At 37.7% G+C, this 18786-nt stretch overlaps 4 protein-coding genes across 7 annotated transcripts in view; 3 read left to right on the plus strand and 1 right to left on the minus strand.

The window, feature by feature from the left end:
• LOC111432953 (OPA3-like protein) overlaps nucleotides 1–2982 on the minus strand; it is a 3797-nt gene extending 815 nt beyond the window's left edge. Inside the window, exons 1-3 of the mRNA XM_023069777.1 lie at nucleotides 2533–2982; nucleotides 1039–1173; nucleotides 794–880 (exon numbers count right to left, since the gene is read on the minus strand). Of these exons, the coding sequence (XP_022925545.1) occupies nucleotides 794–880; nucleotides 1039–1173; nucleotides 2533–2661 (351 nt within the window). The 5' untranslated portion in view covers nucleotides 2662–2982. The remainder of the gene's footprint in view (nucleotides 1–793; nucleotides 881–1038; nucleotides 1174–2532) is intronic.
• Nucleotides 2983–7925: 4943 nt separating this feature from the next.
• Nucleotides 7926–12882, plus strand: LOC111433313 (auxin response factor 3-like). 4 transcript variants are annotated; one of them, XM_023070325.1, is made up of 11 exons: nucleotides 7926–9377; nucleotides 9533–9592; nucleotides 9909–10088; nucleotides 10166–10250; nucleotides 10379–10469; nucleotides 10557–10721; nucleotides 10805–10924; nucleotides 11010–11085; nucleotides 11266–11425; nucleotides 11500–12353; nucleotides 12513–12882. In XM_023070325.1, the coding sequence occupies exons 1-11, from the start codon at nucleotides 9078–9080 to the stop codon at nucleotides 12618–12620; spliced, it is 2199 nt and encodes a 732-aa protein (XP_022926093.1). In that variant the 5' UTR covers nucleotides 7926–9077; the 3' UTR covers nucleotides 12621–12882. The 4 variants fall into 4 exon arrangements, with proteins under 4 accessions (XP_022926093.1, XP_022926094.1, XP_022926095.1 ...); XM_023070326.1 differs by having other exon boundaries at nucleotides 9536–9592; XM_023070328.1 differs by having other exon boundaries at nucleotides 7929–9377; nucleotides 12576–12882.
• A 611-nt stretch (nucleotides 12883–13493) lies between these two features.
• On the plus strand, nucleotides 13494–16721 carry LOC111433314 (MLO-like protein 12). Its single transcript, XM_023070329.1, has 14 exons — nucleotides 13494–13744; nucleotides 13820–13877; nucleotides 13972–14129; nucleotides 14205–14321; nucleotides 14710–14770; nucleotides 14883–14971; nucleotides 15069–15143; nucleotides 15229–15317; nucleotides 15413–15462; nucleotides 15548–15588; nucleotides 15672–15845; nucleotides 15925–15960; nucleotides 16036–16164; nucleotides 16248–16721. Exons 1-14 carry the CDS (start codon nucleotides 13637–13639, stop codon nucleotides 16674–16676), a joined length of 1614 nt encoding a protein of 537 aa, XP_022926097.1. The 5' UTR covers nucleotides 13494–13636; the 3' UTR covers nucleotides 16677–16721.
• Nucleotides 16722–17998: 1277 nt separating this feature from the next.
• Nucleotides 17999–18778, plus strand: LOC111433316 (monothiol glutaredoxin-S9-like). The gene is made up of 2 exons (XM_023070333.1): nucleotides 17999–18553; nucleotides 18600–18778. Exon 1 carries the CDS (start codon nucleotides 18073–18075, stop codon nucleotides 18484–18486), a length of 414 nt encoding a protein of 137 aa, XP_022926101.1. The 5' UTR covers nucleotides 17999–18072; the 3' UTR covers nucleotides 18487–18553; nucleotides 18600–18778.
• The last annotated feature ends 8 nt before the right edge of the window (nucleotides 18779–18786 follow it).

Raw genomic sequence — 18786 nt, forward strand, 5'->3', positions numbered from 1 at the left:
TTTTTTTTTTTTTTTTTTTTTTTCTTTTTTCTTTTTTCTTGGGAGGAGGTGGGGTTGGATTGGCCAAAAGATTACACAATTGGATGGGTAAAGCTAGAAGTGGTGAGGAATATAGGTGTTGATTTCCTATGGGAATAAGTTCACTCTGTCGCTAACCCCTGATCAGTCATTCCAACAATAATATTTCTTATGGTCGAAGGATTCATTCCTATATCCTTGCATCATAACCTTACCTCAGTTCAACTCCTCAATTCAAGTGGTTACCAAACTTTCAACTCGGGGGTGTGGGTTAGGTAATACTAACTTTGTGTCTGTCTGTCCCCAACTTTCAACTCTCTCAAGTCTTTATCACTGCAACTATTTTTTCCTTCTCCAAAGATTAACCCAATTCCTTCCTCACAGTACAAAACCAAACCCAAGATGCGCCTCTCTTCTTTGACCTTCCCTTTCTAACCAGAGATCTTGTAGATTGGATAGTCTGGTGGATTCTAGCCATGCCCTTCTGCAGGTCATGTTTATGTTGGTAATATAATGGTTAAGGGACAATTTAGAATAATTTTCCAAATAAATAGACACCAAGCTCAAATCTCACAAACCAAAAGTGTATTTTACCTGAAATATTTATCTGAATCTTAGCCTTAAAAAGTAAAAATCTTCTTTAAAGACAATTCTCCCAGAAGAGTTCGCTGCTCTATCAGTACGTGAATTCAAACAGCCATACTACTAAAGAGCAAAATGTGATCTACGAAGTTTTGTGCTGTTATGCCACTGAAGAAAATAGCTATATCATTACCTCCATTTCATGTCTGCGTACTTCTTCTTTTCTGGCTTCTGATCTAGCACTTCTCTGAACCTCAAATATCACTATTGCTCCTGCTACCTATATCCAACGTGAAGGAAAATTATCAATAAAATGATCAATGCCAGCTCTGTAAGAGATCAAAAGCACATACACATACAAGGTATATAATATGTTTCAGCTTAGACATTGTCAACCAAAAGAAAAGGGAGTGATTCTACTTGAAAATGAGTATTTACCGAGAAGACAAAAAGTTCGCCAATCAGGTCAACGGCAGCTTGAACTGCTTTCTCCTCGTCCAGAGGGCGAATTTCTACATCAGTGGCATGACTATATATGTGTCTTTGCATTTGAGTTGACATCCGATGGTTACTCTGTTAGTTACAGCATTGAAGAAATGCAGTCTTTAGAATTACTCATAAAGTAACACTTGCAGTATGCAAATTTACATTCAAACATGAAGCACCCACTTTAATTCTGATACTTGAGTGTCGCCCTAAACAATCAATGCAACTTAACCCTTTGAAGATTGTACTTTCTAACGCATCTACAATTGGACAGACTAAAACAAATCGCTCGATATGACTCGAGGTAAAACTTCATCGATGGCTGGCATTCCTTGATGGTGAAGCCTAAGTCTGTGAAGGAGAAACACAGTACCTGAAATAAACGAATATTTGGAAGTGTCCATTCACAAATTTCTTCCCCTCATAGGTCGGAGGCTTGAGTGAATATCACTACGTTTTCTATAGAAGTAGTTTTAGTAAGGGTAAGAAGAAAAAAATCTTCTCTAGCATCATTTAGGGAATTCTGGCATGGAGAGAAAAAAAAAACAATAATGAAATTGCTAGTCCCGATAGGTAAAGCACTTTATAAGAGATGAATTACGAAATACTCCCAAAGCCAACCTCGTGTACTTATTAGTTGTTCCATGATGTTCTAAGACAGGCATTATCAACTTTGGTATCAATGGAATTTATATGAACTACAAGTCTTGCAACCTATTAGTGTGAGCTTGTCCAAGTGTTCTAACCAATAGAATGATAACAGTTCTTCCTTGCATTCTTTCTGAAGCTTAGTTTGCATTTAAAGGACATTGTCAAGTTATTGTTCCCGTCTTCATAGTTTAGGAAGAAAATAGCTGGTTTTTCAACTAGATACTGAAAAAGCTTTCTGAGGTAAGAATGGAGCACAAATGGATTGATCTTGGATGGATAAATAGTCTTGGTAGAAATGGGTGAATTTCGTTAAAGAAGCTCGCTAGAGTTTGGAGGTTATAAGTAGAGGGACGCAATTCAAGAATTTAGGTAGATTTAGGAGATTACCAGTCACTTAACGTGTTGAAAATATTACATTACTTTTACAACTAGTGACCATCTCCAGAGAACGCTCAGAAATTTTAATGCATGGAACACAATTGACAGAAGTTTTATTTGGCATGGGACACAATTGAAGAGCTTCTTAATCCAACAAGCACAACTGTTTGAGGAGAAGATAAAGCATCAATGAATGATCAAAACCAATCAATCAGAGGAAAAACTTGAAAGTAGACCATGAAAGGGGCACTGAATTATTGGTTATAATAGCAATAGCTCAACGACAGGCGATCTTATATAAACAGTACAGAATAATCAACCACAATCAAATAATCGAGAACCAATGAACAGAAATCCATGGAGCCTATTTCAAAGAAGAAAAGAAAGACAGGAGATGCAGAAATAAATTAAGAATACCTGGGCGACATTAATGATGAACTGCCTAAATCTGGGGTGCAACGCAGCTTGCTTCTTGAGCCTGTTACCGAGTGGCTTGCTCAGAGTTTTCAACGCTAGCGTTCCAAGCTTCAGTAACGGGAGGACCATACCTACAGCTAGAAGGGGTGATCTGATTCGAACGCTTTGATTTCGCTGTTATTTGGAAACAAACAAAAGATGGTCAAAGAAAATGGAGATCAACGAATCAAAAATCGTCAAAGAAGATGAACATGAAGATGAGTCACTGATTCGGAAATGAGGAAATGTGGGAGAAAATTCGCCAAATGAGCAAGAGTATAGGTTCCCCGCGAACAAACTTCGACGAATTTTCGATTTGCTAATTGGATTGTGGGACCGACGCCGACGAGACAAAGTCGACTTTGACTTTTTATACAATTGGCCGCCACCTCATCTCAACCAGTCGGAAGCCACCGTAGACGGCGCCGGATCTCAAAAAATAAAAATAATACAATGGGCCAGTAATTGGGCGGGCCCAAGCTGCTAAATAGGCCCAAATCTAACAAATTTCGAGCGTCGGATCCGGGCCTTAATCCGACACATGAAAGGGCAATTTTGGAAAAATTTAAAAGTAATACAAATTTAGTGAGTATTAGCACTAATTTTCTGGTGCGGACCGTACGATCATAGTCGAGAGGGTTTATAAGTAGCCGACAGGTTCTGTTACGACAAAGACCGGTCTAGTTCCTTTTGGCAAGTCGTATGTGGGTCTGGTTCTGGACATACTTGCCGCCACGTGTACGAATGGCATACAGATACGAGTAACCGGTGGAGTTTTCGAGAAGATTTCGACGGTGGCGCGTGTAGTGCAGGTGAGATGATTGAAGGGATTGAAGGGATTAGGGAAGTGAAAGGGTGTAAAGTACGCTGAAAGGCTGAGACGACAAGGAGCAGCAGCAACACCCGCGTAAAAGTCGAGGGTTCCTCTGCCAACAAAGACAACTGCTTTTTCTGATCCTTTCATTTTCCCTTTTTTTGCCTTCACATGTAATCTCCCCCTAGTTTTCTTTTCCACGCCTCTCAACGCGCGTGTCACTCAAACCCCCCATCTTCTACCACGTTATTTTACACGCACCTTATTTCTAGAGTGGGCTTCCATTAATCCACCCCCCCTATTAATTTCATTATTTTTCTTCTGAGATTAAGAAAAAGTAAGGGCTTCTGGTTTAATTTAAAAATAAAAAGAAAATTTATCACTAATCAATACTTTTACTCATTTTTTTTAGTTTTTAGTTAATTAATTAAAATTTATAACGTATTTTTATTAAGTTAATGGTAAAAAGTGAGGTTTGTTTGAAAATGACCAAGAGTTTTAAGGTTATTCAAATAATTTATTTACTCTCTTGATTTTTACCTCGCCATGTAGTAACGGAAGGTATTGGAAGCACAATAATTTGAGAAAAATTAGAAAGGAACAAAAAAGGAAAAAACTTTTGTACAACCCTCAGTAATCAATGGGTCACAATGGTCCACGTCTTAATTAGAAAAAAGAAAAGGAGAAAAAGAGTAAATGATTGTTCATAACGACCACTTATTTGTTTCTAACCCCATCAATTTATTCACATTCTCTTCTTCTAAATTTTTCATCGTCATACCATGCACATCTTCATCGGTTAAAAATAAACTTTATTTTTAATGGTCATCATATCTCATCTCGACTGTAGAGAGGAACAAATCATTTATTATAAAAACGTGAATATCTCTTCTTAATAGACACGTTTTAAAATAGTGAGACTAACAACAATACGTAACCGACTGACGAATTTTAATATATATATTTTTTAAGTGATTTAAAAGTAAATTGTTGCGTGGGGTAATAATTAAGATACTTACAAAAGTAAAAATTATACTATAATTTGTAGGGCCATGGGATGAGTTTGACGGATTTCAATAAAGCAGAAGTAGTTTGATTTTGGTCAAAAGAAAAGAAAAAAAAAATTGCATGTGAATCCAATCTCGAATTTTCAAAAAAGTTTGGGGTAAAAAAGAAAGGTTACTTTTGGTGAGTTATTCCAATTCTCGAGTGATTCATGGTGAAATGAAGCCGAGTGTTCGTGCAAACTTTATAAGTTTTTAATAATAATTCATTATAATATATAGTTTTGACTTGAGAAATTGACCGTGGTTAAACCCATGGCCGGTGGGTCAAACACATTATATCGTAACGCTTTCAACTTGATTATGGGAATTTTAATTATCATAATAACGACAAATTGATGTGTCCACATGTAGGGGCTAACATTTTGTTCTTTGTTATCCTTTGCCCCTATATGCCTTGCACGTGAGCCTTCCACTCCCTACATCACAATAATTGATTTATAAACCCAACAAGACTCACCTTAATTTTAAATTATTTAATAATAAAATTTAAATTTATCCAAATATTTCATTCTCATCTCAATTTAAAATGGTTTTTATCATATTAAAATGTAAATATTAATAATATCCGACCTTGATGGGTATAATAAGTACTTCTCTTTGATCGAGAACAACAATAACGTTAATTGATTGGAAAGTTATTTGTGGGTATGAATTTTGAAAAAAAAAACATTTAATTAAATAAAGAATTTGTCTTTTATTGAAATGAATGATGATGGTATTGATTAAAGAGAGACATCCTATGAAATTATTATTTTTTTATTATTATAGAGATTAATATTTTTATAAAAGGCAGGGCGTAGGGCTTGGGGAGGCGTAGATGTAGATGGTACAAAAAAGCTTATTATAAAGATTATATTTGTAATAATGTGTTGGTGATAGGTTTCCCAATGACCAATAGCCGTGCCCTATACTCATAGCCACCAACACACACATTACTAATTATCCATTTTTATTCCAAAGTACACTTTTTAAATCATATTTCTTTCAACAAAGGGTGCATTTTAATTATTAACATTAATCCCTCTTTACGCCCACTTTTTTAATCGAATCATTACTCAAATTAAAACTTTAATCGTCACGGTGGCTAGAATAATAGAGGGACATTAATTACTCAACAAATAACGCAACATGATTGAAATAATACGCTAACAAAAAAAGATACAAATATCTCATTATTAGATTACATAATAACTCATAGTTGATGGGGTAGATCTCATTAATGACGATATACCTTTGTTCATACTAGACCTCCTTCTTTGGTAACATATAGAATCATGTCTGGGTATACTCTAGTGAAAAGATAGATTTTGTGTTGTGGGTTAGTTTGACTCATAAATAGTGGGCAATCCGAGGAAATTAAAAAAAAATGAAAACAAGGAAAAAACGAGTTGTATCCTTTAAACCACGAGCAAGTTAGGTAAAGGATCTCTTCACCTTTATGTCTTGTTTGGTTCAAACACTTGCGAGAGAATAACAAAATAGTATCGGAATGTTTGCATAATTCCCATTTTCGCCTCTTTCTTCCTTTTCGAATTATTAATTATATGCACTAATTTTTCACTAATTTTCCATAATTATAAAATTTAATACCAAAATTATCGAGTTCTGTGTGACACGTTGGCGGAAGAGGTTGGGTGGAAGGATTGAGAAACACGCCGGCAGAGGGCGCGTGGGGGTGAAAGGCTACCAGTAAAGGATAAAAGCAGAGACTGAGAGAGGACGGATTGGGCATTGAGTTGTAACCCGTTTTGTCCGGGTTATGGAGCTTCCTAGTCCATCTATTCCACCTTTTTTATTTATAATTTAATTTATTAAATAAATTAATTATTAAAATTAAAAAAAAAAAAAAAAAAAAAAGGGTCTGGTCTGGGTAGCCCTGTATTTTGGGTTTATTGCAATTGATGAGTCTGAAAGGGACCTGCCATTCTCAAATTGCTGTTGACACATTTGTCCACACTTTGTTCCAATTTACAAAATTGCCCCTTTTTCCTTTTGGGGAAAAAAGATTCCCACATGATAATGAACATGAATTTTGCTAATTATAATGTCTACACCTACAATCCCTTTATTTATTTTGCTTTCCCATTTCTTCTTCTCTTCATTTTACTTTATGTTTTTTTTAATCTCCCGACTAAATTAATAAAAATACTTCTAAATTTTATAATTTAAATAACATTTAATACCCTTTACCTTTATAAATATATTAATGAAAACCGTCTGTCGGCCTTTTAAATTATTCATATTTTATTATTATTTTGTATTAATTTAGTCTAATATATATATATATTAACAATGGATTTTAAAATTGGAAAAGTAGTGTTTTTTTTTTCTTTTGCAATTAATGTCTTTTTTGGGAAATTGAAGGAGAAAGACAACAAAAGGCCAACTTTTCTATTGCATGAGAGAGAGAGAAAATCAAAATAAAGAGAGAGAGAGAGAGAGAGGGATGTTGTCAAGTGAACTAAGCTTGTGATACAACGTTTATTCAATTTTATTAATATATAGATTTTAAAAGTTTTTTAAATTTAGTTAAGAATTTAAATGTTTTTGAAAAGTAATGAATTAATGTTAGTTAATGGGGTGTAAAGGTAATTAATGTTTGAAATAAGGTTAATTAACCTCATTTGTTAGAAAAGTAATCACCTGTTGTAATAATGACAAAATGGTGTAAGCAAAGTAGGGAAAGAATCTTAAAAAAGAGGTTTAAATAAGTTCTTAACTAACAAACATCAATATTGTCCCAACCACTGATTAATTATAGTGTCCCTAATTCGGATAGAAATGATTACGCTATTTCAATATGCTACCTTACTTTTTGTCAAAGGAAATCATAACACATTGGCTTATTTATCTCTAAGCTTTCAATAATCAATACTTTAAAAGTTATATACACGTTGTTCCATCATCGTTTACTAGATAAAACTAAAACACTTACGTAATATTTTAAAATAAATAAATATTGGAATATTTTTTTGTACTATGGTATAACCTATCTCAACGCTGGATTTCCAACGATGCGGGAGTTTAAGATGGAGGAACAAGAGTCTGGATCGTTGGAGTTGTCGAACAATGTAACGTAACAACCTAAGTCTATCGTGAGTGGATATTGTCTACTTTTGTCTGTTATTTATGGCTTTTACACTTTTGTAAAAAATGGTTTGCTCCCATCTCCAACAAATGTGGGATCTCATAATCCATCTCCTTTGCCCCAACGTCATCATCATTACATCATTTAGTGTCTGACTCTGATACTATTTGTAATAACTCAAGCCTACCATTAACGTATATGGTTCGCTTTGATTCGTTAGAGATCAATATTAATCTCACAATTTTAAAACACGTATAGAAGAGAGATTTTATTAGCTTGATGAGGAATATTTTGTTTCTCTCTCGAACCAATACAATACGATAGTCACCAATTAAGAGTGAGATTGGAGTTAATTTAGACAAAGAGGTACGAGATTAGGGAGTTTTGATTGAGTTTTCAAAATTTAGTTTCTGGGTTTAAATTTGAATGTTCTTGGGCTAAATTCATCATAGTTCAAGCTCTTCAATTTTCGTGGAAGAATCACGGGATGATAGAGATCGTAAACGGAGATCGAGTTGGTAGAAAATGTGGGTAAGTCTCAAAGAAAAGGATTTGAATGGTTTTTGTTGATTCTTATTGCTTCAATTTGTTTTCGAGGGATCTACAAGATTGCACAAGGATCTGAGAGCTACGAAGAGGTGGAACAATAGAAGAGGATGATGATGATTAAGGGAGAGAAAAAAGAAACATGAAGTTGATTAGAAATGATTAAGAAACGGAATTAAAAATTTGTAGCAGAAGAGAGAGAGAAAGAGAGAGAAAGAGAGGGAAACAGAGGAAAGCAATGCAAAGGGATGAGGGATACGAGGGGGATTTGTGGAGGTAGAAAGGGACAGGATAGACATCCCACCGGAAATACGGGCGAGCCGTACACAAATCGCTGTTTATTCAGTTCGTGATATTATAATAATGCTGGAATTTAACTAACCAATGCACTACAGACACTCCTCTACTTACTTTTCTTTTTTTTTTTTAATTTCCCCCCCTTTCTCTTTCTTCTTCTTCTTCTTCTTCGTCTTTCTGTCATACATCACTCCTTGCAGTCGCAGTATTGCAGCGGCTGCAGTACTGCTCCAGTTCAGTCTCTGCTGCAGAAGCAGAGAGAGAGAAAAAGGGAGGTGAAAATTTGTTACTTTTGTTTTAATTAACACATCAAATCTTGATTTGATATCCCCCAAACCCATTTCTCCCTAATTCTATCTTCCCACATCCAAAAATAAAAGAAAAATACGAAATTTGGGTGTAAGCGTAAAAGGGTCGAGCGAGACAGAGCTGAGAGAGAGAAAGAGGGAGAAGGGTCAGAAGGGTGTGGAGTGTGTTGTTTTCTGAGCGAGACCCTCTTTTAGCATTAGCGAAGGTGCACCCATTTCTAAAAATGCAGGCATGAGCTCCTTCTCCTCTTACCTCGAACTCTTTCTTCTTCAGTTTCTGAAGCTCTCTGAAACCCCTCATCTCTTCAGGCTTCTATTTAAGAACTTTTTTGTTCTTCTTCTACTTTTATTGCACCTCTTTTCTTTCTTCTAGGGCTACGATTCAAATGGGTGCTCTCATCGATCTTAATACCACCGAAGAAGATGAATCTCCCTCTTCTGCTGCTTCCTCTGTTTCTTCTTCCTCTGCTTCTGCTCTGACCTCCTCTCCTTCGCCTTCTCTTACCTCTTCTATTTGCTTGGAGCTATGGCATGCTTGTGCTGGCCCTCTCACCTCTTTGCCCAAGAAAGGGAACTTGGTTGTCTACTTGCCGCAGGGTCACTTGGAGAAGATGCAAGAATTTCCGGCTACGCCCTCTGATCTCCCTCCCCACATCCTCTGTCGCGTCATTGATGTTCAGCTTCACGTAAGCCCATTTTTCTTGCTTCTTTCTCTTTTGGGTGTGAGCTTTTTGCAGTGTTCATGATCTGTTCATCCCATTTTCCCGATTCTGCCTGATTTCTAGCAATTGAATTGGGATGATGGGGTTTCACTAACTCTTTGTAAAATGCTCTTTTAAAGCAGGCTGAGGCTGGGAGTGACGAGGTTTATGCTCAGGTTTCATTGCTTCCTGAAAACGAGGTGAGTTTCTTTTTTCCCCATTTTTATGTGTCGTTTCCACTCCGAGAAAATACTGTGCCCCCTCCAAAAGAAAACGCTTGAAGGGGCTGATTTTGATCATTTAGGGTGTTTTCTAGTCGAAAAGATGATATTTGAAACTCCCATATAACAAGGCTTGGATGAACTCTGTTGCACAATACAAATCTTATCTCTTGTTAGTAGGCTATAATTTCTGTTCTATTTGGAAATGCGCGTTATTTTCTTCTTCCTTCACCCGTTATGCTTCTATGAATCAGATGAGAAGATTTTGTTTCTGAATATCATTCTTGTTTTACAGCAAATGGAGCACAAGATGCAGGAAGAGATGAGCAATGACATTGAAGAGGAGGATGTTGAAGAAGGTGAGAAGACCACAACACCTCACATGTTCTGCAAGACCCTTACTGCTTCAGACACTAGTACTCATGGAGGATTCTCCGTCCCCAGGCGTGCAGCGGAGGATTGCTTCCCGCCATTGGTAATTGTTAAGCTCAAGCTTTTTTGTTTAAACATATTTTGATAATTCAACATTCACGAACCTTGTTAATTCAACAGGATTATAATCAACAGAGGCCTTCACAAGAGCTTGTTGCAAAGGATCTCCTTGGGCTAAAATGGAAGTTCAGGCACATATATCGTGGTATGACATAGGAATCTCACATATTTGGTGCCTTACTTTCGGAGACGAATCCTTTTATGCGATTACTTGACCGCAGCCGTTCGTTTTCCCTAGTATATGCTTCTGAGTTCCCTCTCTGATTTGAGCAGGGCAGCCTAGAAGGCATTTGCTAACCACTGGATGGAGTGCATTTGTGAACAAGAAAAGGCTTGTTTCTGGTGATGCAGTGCTTTTTCTTAGGTATCTATGACTTGGGGAGCCTGGTTAAATTTCAAACTTTGAGGAACACAAGCCTTGTGTATGATTATCATATGCTTTTACTTATAGGGGAAACGATGGTGAATTAAGACTGGGAATACGAAGAGCTGCACAGCTTAAAAGTGGTTCTACATTTTCTAATATTTGCAGTCAGAAGCTCAACTCTAGTAGTATCATGGATGTGGTTAATGCTATATCTTCCAAAAGTTCCTTCAGCGTATGCTACAATCCTAGGTATCTAATTCTTATCCCATTTGATTTAGTTCCTTCATATCGCATGGTTGTTAAGGATTTTGAATCTCTGCCTTTTTATGCAGGGCTACCTCTTCACAGTTTGTCTTGCCTTTTCATAAGTTCTTGAAGAGCATGAACCGTTCCTTCTCTGTTGGAATGAGGTTTAGGCTGAGTTTCGAAACCGAAGATGCTGCTGATCTGAGGTGTGCTATTAATGGTTTGCTGCCTTATAGATAAAATATGGTGCTGGAATCTTCACTGATATTTCCTTCATACTCCTATTCACAGACACACTGGACATATAACTGGAATTGGCGATGTTGATCCTATCGGATGGCCGGGATCACGGTGGAGGTCCCTTATGGTATGAAACATTGACAACTTTTCCTTTTACACACAAGAGTTTAAGTTCATACAATTTTTGATAAAGTATGCATTCTCACTAAAGTTTTGCATGGCATCTTCTGTTTTCTTCTGTCCAATTTTGAGAATCACAGAGGTTCAATAACGTTGATCTATATTGTCTAATCTGATGTTTTCTCAGGTGAGGTGGGACGATGGCGAAATCAACAGGCATGGCAGGGTTTCGCCTTGGGAGATTGAGCCCTCTGGTTCTGTTTCTATGTCTAGCAACTTGGTTCCACCTGGTCTGAAAAGATCCAGGATTGGTCTCTCTTCCACAAAACTAGAGTTTCCAGTTCCACGTGAGTCTGTCATTTACACCACTAGATAGTTTACAACACAAGCACTCATTTGTTCTATGTGTTATTACTTGCAGATGGGATTGGAGCAACAGACTTTGGTGAATCTTTAAGGTTCCATAAGGTCTTGCAAGGTCAAGAAATTTTAGGCTACAATACTCCCACTGACTGTGATGACAACACTCGTTATCATCCACCCGAGAAGAGGAGATTGTTGCCTGACTTACATGGTTCTGGTATAGCTCTGATGAGAAATGGTCCCAGAAACCGACTTATCAACTCCGAAACTTCCTCACGGGGTTTTGTGTTTGATGAATCCTTCCAATTCCAAAAGGTCTTGCAAGGTCAAGAAATATTTCCAGGTCCCTTTTATGGTAGGACCACGGCCACCAATGAAGTTAAGGAAAGTGGTGGTTGCGGTCCTGTCGATGGTTTTCGATTGTCTACGACTAGAGATGGATGGCCCACGCCAATGCAATGTGAAAATTTCCACACACGCTCTTCCATTCCTTCTGCTCAAGTCTCATCACCATCTTCTGTATTCATGTTTCAGCAGTCGATGGTTCCTGTTCTAAGCTTTGATTCACATAACCGTGGGAGTATGAACAACAGTACATCCCATAATTCTGGGACAGCATTTATGACCGACAATAGCATGTGTCCCACTTCATTGGGCGAGCTGAATCTGCTGGGCCTATCCCATCCTTCTACAACAACAGCTTCAGCGTTTTCAGGTAGTAAAGATCTGTCTTCAACTACCAAAGCTGGCTGCAGATTGTTTGGGTTTTCATTGACAGAGGAAAAGAATGTTGGGAATACAGACAAGGGTTCTCCACCAACAACTCCCATTCATGCAGGAACCACCATTGGAGCGCAATGTCCTTTGAAGTCTCCTCTGATGAGCAAGGTGGTTGGAAGCAACTGTACCAAAGTAAGTAACATATCTGCTCGTGCCGTAGAGGCAATATATTTTGCATAAACATATTCGACGATCGAATCTTCGAGATCGAACTCTGAGAGGCCCCCCTACAATCAGGCTATGTAGATGCTCAGCTTCTAATTATTTTTTTAATTTTTTTGTGTTTCAAAGCAAGAAAGGTGGGATAAGAAAAAGTGTCACGGCCTGATAAATCTGATCTGCATTGTTATGCAGGGGGCTCTTCAGTACCACTATGCAAATTACAGTACCTACTACTGAATGGGTCTTTGACTTATTTGGGGTTAACAAAAGAAGACTGCTGCCTAGTTTTGTTTGTGTCTGAATTAAAAAAACAATGCTTGTTACTTTGAAATCTTCTCTAGTTTTTGGGACGTCGATTATCGAACGAAAAGAACGCTTGGCGCTTTGTTTTGATTGTAATGATACCCATTTGTCGTCGTCGTTGTGTATCTCGGATTGTAATTTGTGTATTGTTTAGTATGAATGTTATAAGTTGCAGCAGCTATGCCAGTTTGTAGAAGTTTGAATGTTGCATATCAAATGTACGGTAGAGATTTGAATATATGGGGTAGTCAAGGATGCTTCAATCATTGAATGGGGAGCGTCGAACGACTAATTAAGAAAATGATTATGAGTTTATAAGTAAATAATACATCACTATTGTCGTGAGCGGTTCTAGAAAACCAAGAACAAAGACATGAGAATTTATGTTTAAACTGGAAAATGTTGCATCACTGTGAAAGTTCGTGATTCTTAAAAGCTACAACTATACAAGTCCATCCTCCTATGACTATGACTGCAACTAGATTCCATAGTGATCGTACCAACAATGTTGAGCGCCCCGCTCAAATGGCTGCCTCGTTCGGTGGAGTCTTCTACAAGCTACCCTCCATTTTCTTTTGTTCACATGGTTCATTTTTCTTGCATTAATCCCTTTTCACATGATTCCACTTCTTATTCATTTAAATCAAAATAATTAATTAGAAGTTTTATTTTTCTTTTTCTATTATAAAATTCTATTATTTGCTTATGAATTATTATTCATTTGATTTTGAAATAATAAAAAAAATAAAAAAAAAATTTCTTTGTGCATTAAATTTGTGTTTATCAAGTCCCAATCATAATAATATTGTTATGGCATGGTCGTAGAACATGTTTTCCATTACGCTTGTCGTCTCTCTCTCTCTATCTCTCTGCATTAAAACCCACTACCGTCTCTTCATTTCAGCGTCGTCTTTCGCAAGATTTCTCAGAAAGCACAGAAGAAAAGAGAAATGGTGAGCCTGGAACGGACTCCCACATGGGCAGTGGCGACAGTTTGTTTTTTGCTGATTCTGATATCCATTTGCACAGAGTATTTGCTTCACTTCCTTGTGAAACGGGTACCACTAGTATATTGTTCAGTGTTTATTCGATTTGGAAATGTATCTGAACTAATTCCGATATTTGATTTGCAGTTTTTGAGCATGAAGAGGAGAAAATCGCTAAGGCGGGCTCTGGACAATATCAAATCGGGTTAGATATTACAAAAATTGTATTCCGAATTAGCTCTCTGTACATATATAGTTTTGATTATGTGTGTGTGTTGCGTTTGAATGAATTCGTGTAGAGTTGATGCTTTTGGGATTCGTATCGCTGTTATTGACGGTGAGCGAGAAAGCAATTGCTAACATTTGCATCCCTAAGAGTTCGAACAAAATATTTCTTCCCTGCCCGACTACGAATTCGGCCACTTACTTCGTGGAAGAACCCAAGTGTGATTCACAGGTCCGCCACAGAATCATAGTTCATAAAACCATATGCAAGATCTTAGCTATTATCTTAACTCGATCGCTTCATTAGGCCAAAGCCTCGTTGATATCTAGAGACGGTGCAAAGCAGGTCAAGTATTTGATCATCTGTTTAGCCTTTGTTCACATCTTTTCCAGTCTCCTCACTTACAGTCTTGGAATCGCCAAGGTAACTTTATTTTTTTGCTTCCCGTAATTTTTGGTATGGAACTGATAAACAACAAATATTTAGAAGAAAAATAATTTGAAAGATGAGCGAGCTGATTTAAAGAATAAAGAAAGAAAGTGATATTTGGATAGGCATTCATTTAATGTTGGAAAAAGAGTAGCGTTGATGATCATCAGCAAATTACGTGTAGGGTAAGATGTTGAGATGAATTTATTGGGACGTGAGAGACTTTTGAGATAAGCTTCTTGACTAATCTTCAATAATCTTCTGGTTTAATAAGTCCCGTGACTCTTTCAAAACTTTCTAATAATTCAATAACTTTTGAAGCTTTCTTCATTAAGTTTCTAAACTTGTAATTTAAGTTCATAAGTGATGTTGTTCGTTGCAGATGAGGAGATGGCAGTACTGGGAAGCAAAAACCAGAACGTTGGAGTATCAATTTACAACCGGTAATACTTGATGAAATCAATATCAATTTACAAAAATCTCAGAGCTGGTCCACCCCCCATTGACTATTGTGTTTTGTCTTGTTTCTGTGTGGGACAATAATTAATTAATAAGATCCAAGAAGATTTCAATTTGCTCGTCAAACATCCTTTGGAAAGAGGCATCTAAAATTCTGGAGCGACCATCACATTCTTCGATGGCCGGTATCCTTGTTCTTCTTTTGATTCAATTAATCATCTTTCTTCCCACATAAAGTTGTTCATTTCTTTCTTTTTCTTGTTGTGCGTGTTTGAACTGTAGGCCTGCTTTCTTAGACAATTTTATGAATCTGTCTCCGCAGCCGATTATCTCACTCTTAGACATGGTTTCATTGCGGTAACTTCCTCCCTGAGTTTGTATTTGATATGAAGTAGCAGTGTTTGACTAATATTGTGTATTAAATCTCTGAAAATTGATACAGGCCCATCTTGGGGAAGGAACCAACTTCGATTTCCAAAACTATATAACAAGAGCTCTAGATAATGACTTCAGCGTGGTTGTGGGGATCAGGTCGCATTTTTATTCAATCCATCTCTTTAAGTATCGTAGCCTCATTTGAATGCATCGAGCCTCTGACCCTTTATGTGAATGTTTACTTGTTGCAGTTGGTGGGTTTGGATTTTTTCTGTTATCTTCATATTCTTCAGTGCACATGGTAACAGTCAAAGTCCTCTTTGTTACTTTCTTCAAAACAAGAAGCTAAAAAATTTAACGTGCAAGGTCCATTCAATTTGATACAGGGTTTCACAGCCATCTATGGCTTCCCTTTATTCCATTATTAGTAAGATTTTCTTATACCTTTTATAGGCTGCTTTGAGCTCGAATGATAGTTTTGTGTAATCTTCTTTTGAATTTACTTCTCAGATGCTTTTGTTGGTTGGGACAAAGCTACAAGGCATCATGACTGAGATGTGCTTGGACAGCCATGGGAAGTCCCATGTCGTCCGAGGAACTCTGCTCGTTAGGCCCAGTGACCAATATTTTTGGTTGGGCCGGCCTAAGTTGCTTCTGTATTTCATACACTTCATTTTCTTCCAGGCAATTCGTTGCAATAATCTTTTTCCGAAGTTAAAACTGTTCACAAAAGCCGGATTCTAAGTTTTTGCTATCTTTGCAGAATTCTTTTCAATTAGCATTCTTTGCATGGGCATGGGTAAGTATGCAGGATACTTTGATTTTCTGCTAGATTGTTGTAGCATCAAAGCTAATCAATGAACTGGTGACTTAGCTGAAATTTGGGATGAGATCGTGCTTTCAAAGAGAGATTTCAGATTGGGTAATAGGAGTTGCGGTGGGTGTGCTGGTGCAGATCATTTGTGGCTATGTCACTCTGCCTCTCTACGCTCTGGTGGCTCAGGCAAGTACTAAATTCCCCTGCTTTCACAGAATTGAAATGGGTGTTTATATACTAAACGTGGGTTATAATAATGGTATTGAAAGATGGGGAGCTCGATGAAGAAAACGGTGTTCACGGAGGGGGTAGTTGAAGGGCTGAGGAAATGGAAAGGGAGAGCGAAGAAAAGGGTAGCTCGAAGAAGGCAAAGAGGGCGCCATGGCTGCGACTGCAACTTCCCGCATTCGTCGCCGCGTGCATCAGTTGACGCGGGGGTTGACTCGCCACCGTCTTTCAGACTTGAGGCAGCGGCAATGGGAATGACATCTGTGGATTGTGGTCGTTTACAAGGGGCGGGTGAGAACAATAAACATTATAATACTTGTTCGGATTCTGCTGCTCTTTCAAGTTGTGATGATGATGATAAGCTAAAAGGCAAACGTCCAGTTGACGAGCCGGATCACAAGCCCAGCTCCTTCGATGGCTTTGACTGGGCTACCAAAATACACCGCAATCTTTCACGACATGCAATGTAGCACGTGCTCTATTTCAATTTAAATATTACTTTTTTTTTTTTTTTCTTTCTCCTTTTTGGGAACGTGCATTCTATTTCTAGGAAGGAAGGATAGAATTTGATTACTATATATTGTATTATATTTTTCTATATATTTGTACATTTTATTAATATTTTGAATAAGTTTGGTCCTTCGATCAACATTTTTTCGGATATTCAAATATCTTAGTTTTAGTCGATTTAGATTTTTAATTATAATCAGCTTAGAAAATAAAATAAAAACTGAACCTTCCAGGAAATTTATGAATTCTGTTGATGTCATCCATGATGTAAGCAGTTTTATATTTATTATTTTGAATTAACGGCCTATTAATTTTGGTTATTTATGACTCTGTTAACAACAAATGGTAGGATGAAAGAGAATAGAGATGTTCATGGGACCGGGACAACATATGGTAGGGTGAAAGAGAATAGAGATGTTCATGGTGGGACCGGAACAACATATGGTAGGGTGAAAGAGAATAGAGATGTTCATGGGACCGGGACAACATATGGTAGGGTGAAAGAGAATAGAGATGTTCATGGGACCGGGACGTAAAAGACTTCATGTTTTCATCTCCCCCCTAAGGTAATATTAAATCATATTCCTTAGTACGTGGTTTTCCACGTAAGCAAATTGTGGGAGAGATCTGGAAAATTTTGCATTTTCCAACCGAAAGAAAAGTGGGCAGAAAACGCAGGTGGGCCTTCCGGAATTAACTTAACTTCTTTAAAAAACAATTAGCCCTTTAATCACAAAAGAACATTCTGCCACGTGAGATTTCCACAACCTCCCCACGTCATCCAACCACTTTTTCCTCGTCACCCATATCTCAGCAAACCAAACCAAGAAACCCCACGTCAATTCCTCTCCTAATTTCCACGATTACAATAAATCCAACCACGTCACTATCATTTATAAAGTCCCATCCCATAGCCTTTGGGTTTTATTTCATCTATGTCACTTTTCATATTTTAAATACCTAATTATAAGTTAACTCTTATTTATAGATCGAAATTGAATACCGTAAAATGTCCCCATCCGAAAGGTAGAGAGATTAGATGGGTTGCTTTGTACACTAATCATCGTTAACACCTAATTGACTCCTAATGAAATTAAATAAAATCATTATCGGCCGTTCATACGGTGTTAAGTGGAATCCGTCTGACCAAGTAAGCTGTGACGCAATTAATCGTCACCCACAGTTTCGGTTACGTCCTAGATTGCGTTACCCGCGTTGACGCTTAAGTTTTCCACAGCCCAATCGGTTATTGCTCAATATAAATAAATGGCCAATGCCATTATGCCATTATGCCAATACCCTACATAATCTCTCTCTTTCTCTCCATTGGATCTTTTTCTTTACCAAATTTACACTATGCACCAAGCAATTCCGTACAGGACGTGGGTGCCGGCCGCTGCGTCTTCCCGCAAGGCACCCGAGGCTCCTGCCGATGGGGCTGCGGCGAGTGTCGGAAAATTGGTGTCCAAGAACGCGGTCGTGGTTCTGGCGAGGCATGGGTGTTGTATGAGCCATGTTTTGAAACTGCTGCTGTTGGGCCACGGGGCGAACCCGGCCGTCTTCGCTGTCGGTGAGGAAGATGAAGTCAATATTGCCGGGGAGATTGGGAAATTTGTCACCGGCGCCGGAGATGGGAATGAGGGAAGAGTGCAGTTACCGGTGGTGTTTGTCGGCGGGAAAATGTTTGGTGGGTTGGAAAAAGTGATGGCGGCTCATATTGCAGGCGAATTGGTGCCGGCGTTAAAAGATGCCGGTGCTCTGTGGCTTTGATTACAAAAAGGGAAATTCAAATTTTCATAAATCTTGAATTCCCATTGGATTAAATTTCTGATTCAGATGCCTCCGAGTGGATACAGAGGAGATTCTCTTTGAAATTTGGTACCGGAGATTCAAGGTCATGTAAATTATTTAAAGTGAAAATTATATAATATAAAAATAAGCACACCTTCTTTCTATCTCTTTTATTGCTTCATGAATCGTTTAATTGGGCCTTTCTTATTGGGCCGATTATATAAATGGGCCGTCGCAATGTTCATGAAACAATGGGCCGTCAAATTAATCTACACTTTT

Source organism: Cucurbita moschata, unplaced genomic scaffold (assembly GCF_002738365.1).
Source record: "Cucurbita moschata cultivar Rifu unplaced genomic scaffold, Cmos_1.0 Cmo_Scf00041, whole genome shotgun sequence".
Lineage (NCBI taxonomy): Eukaryota > Viridiplantae > Streptophyta > Magnoliopsida > Cucurbitales > Cucurbitaceae > Cucurbita > Cucurbita moschata.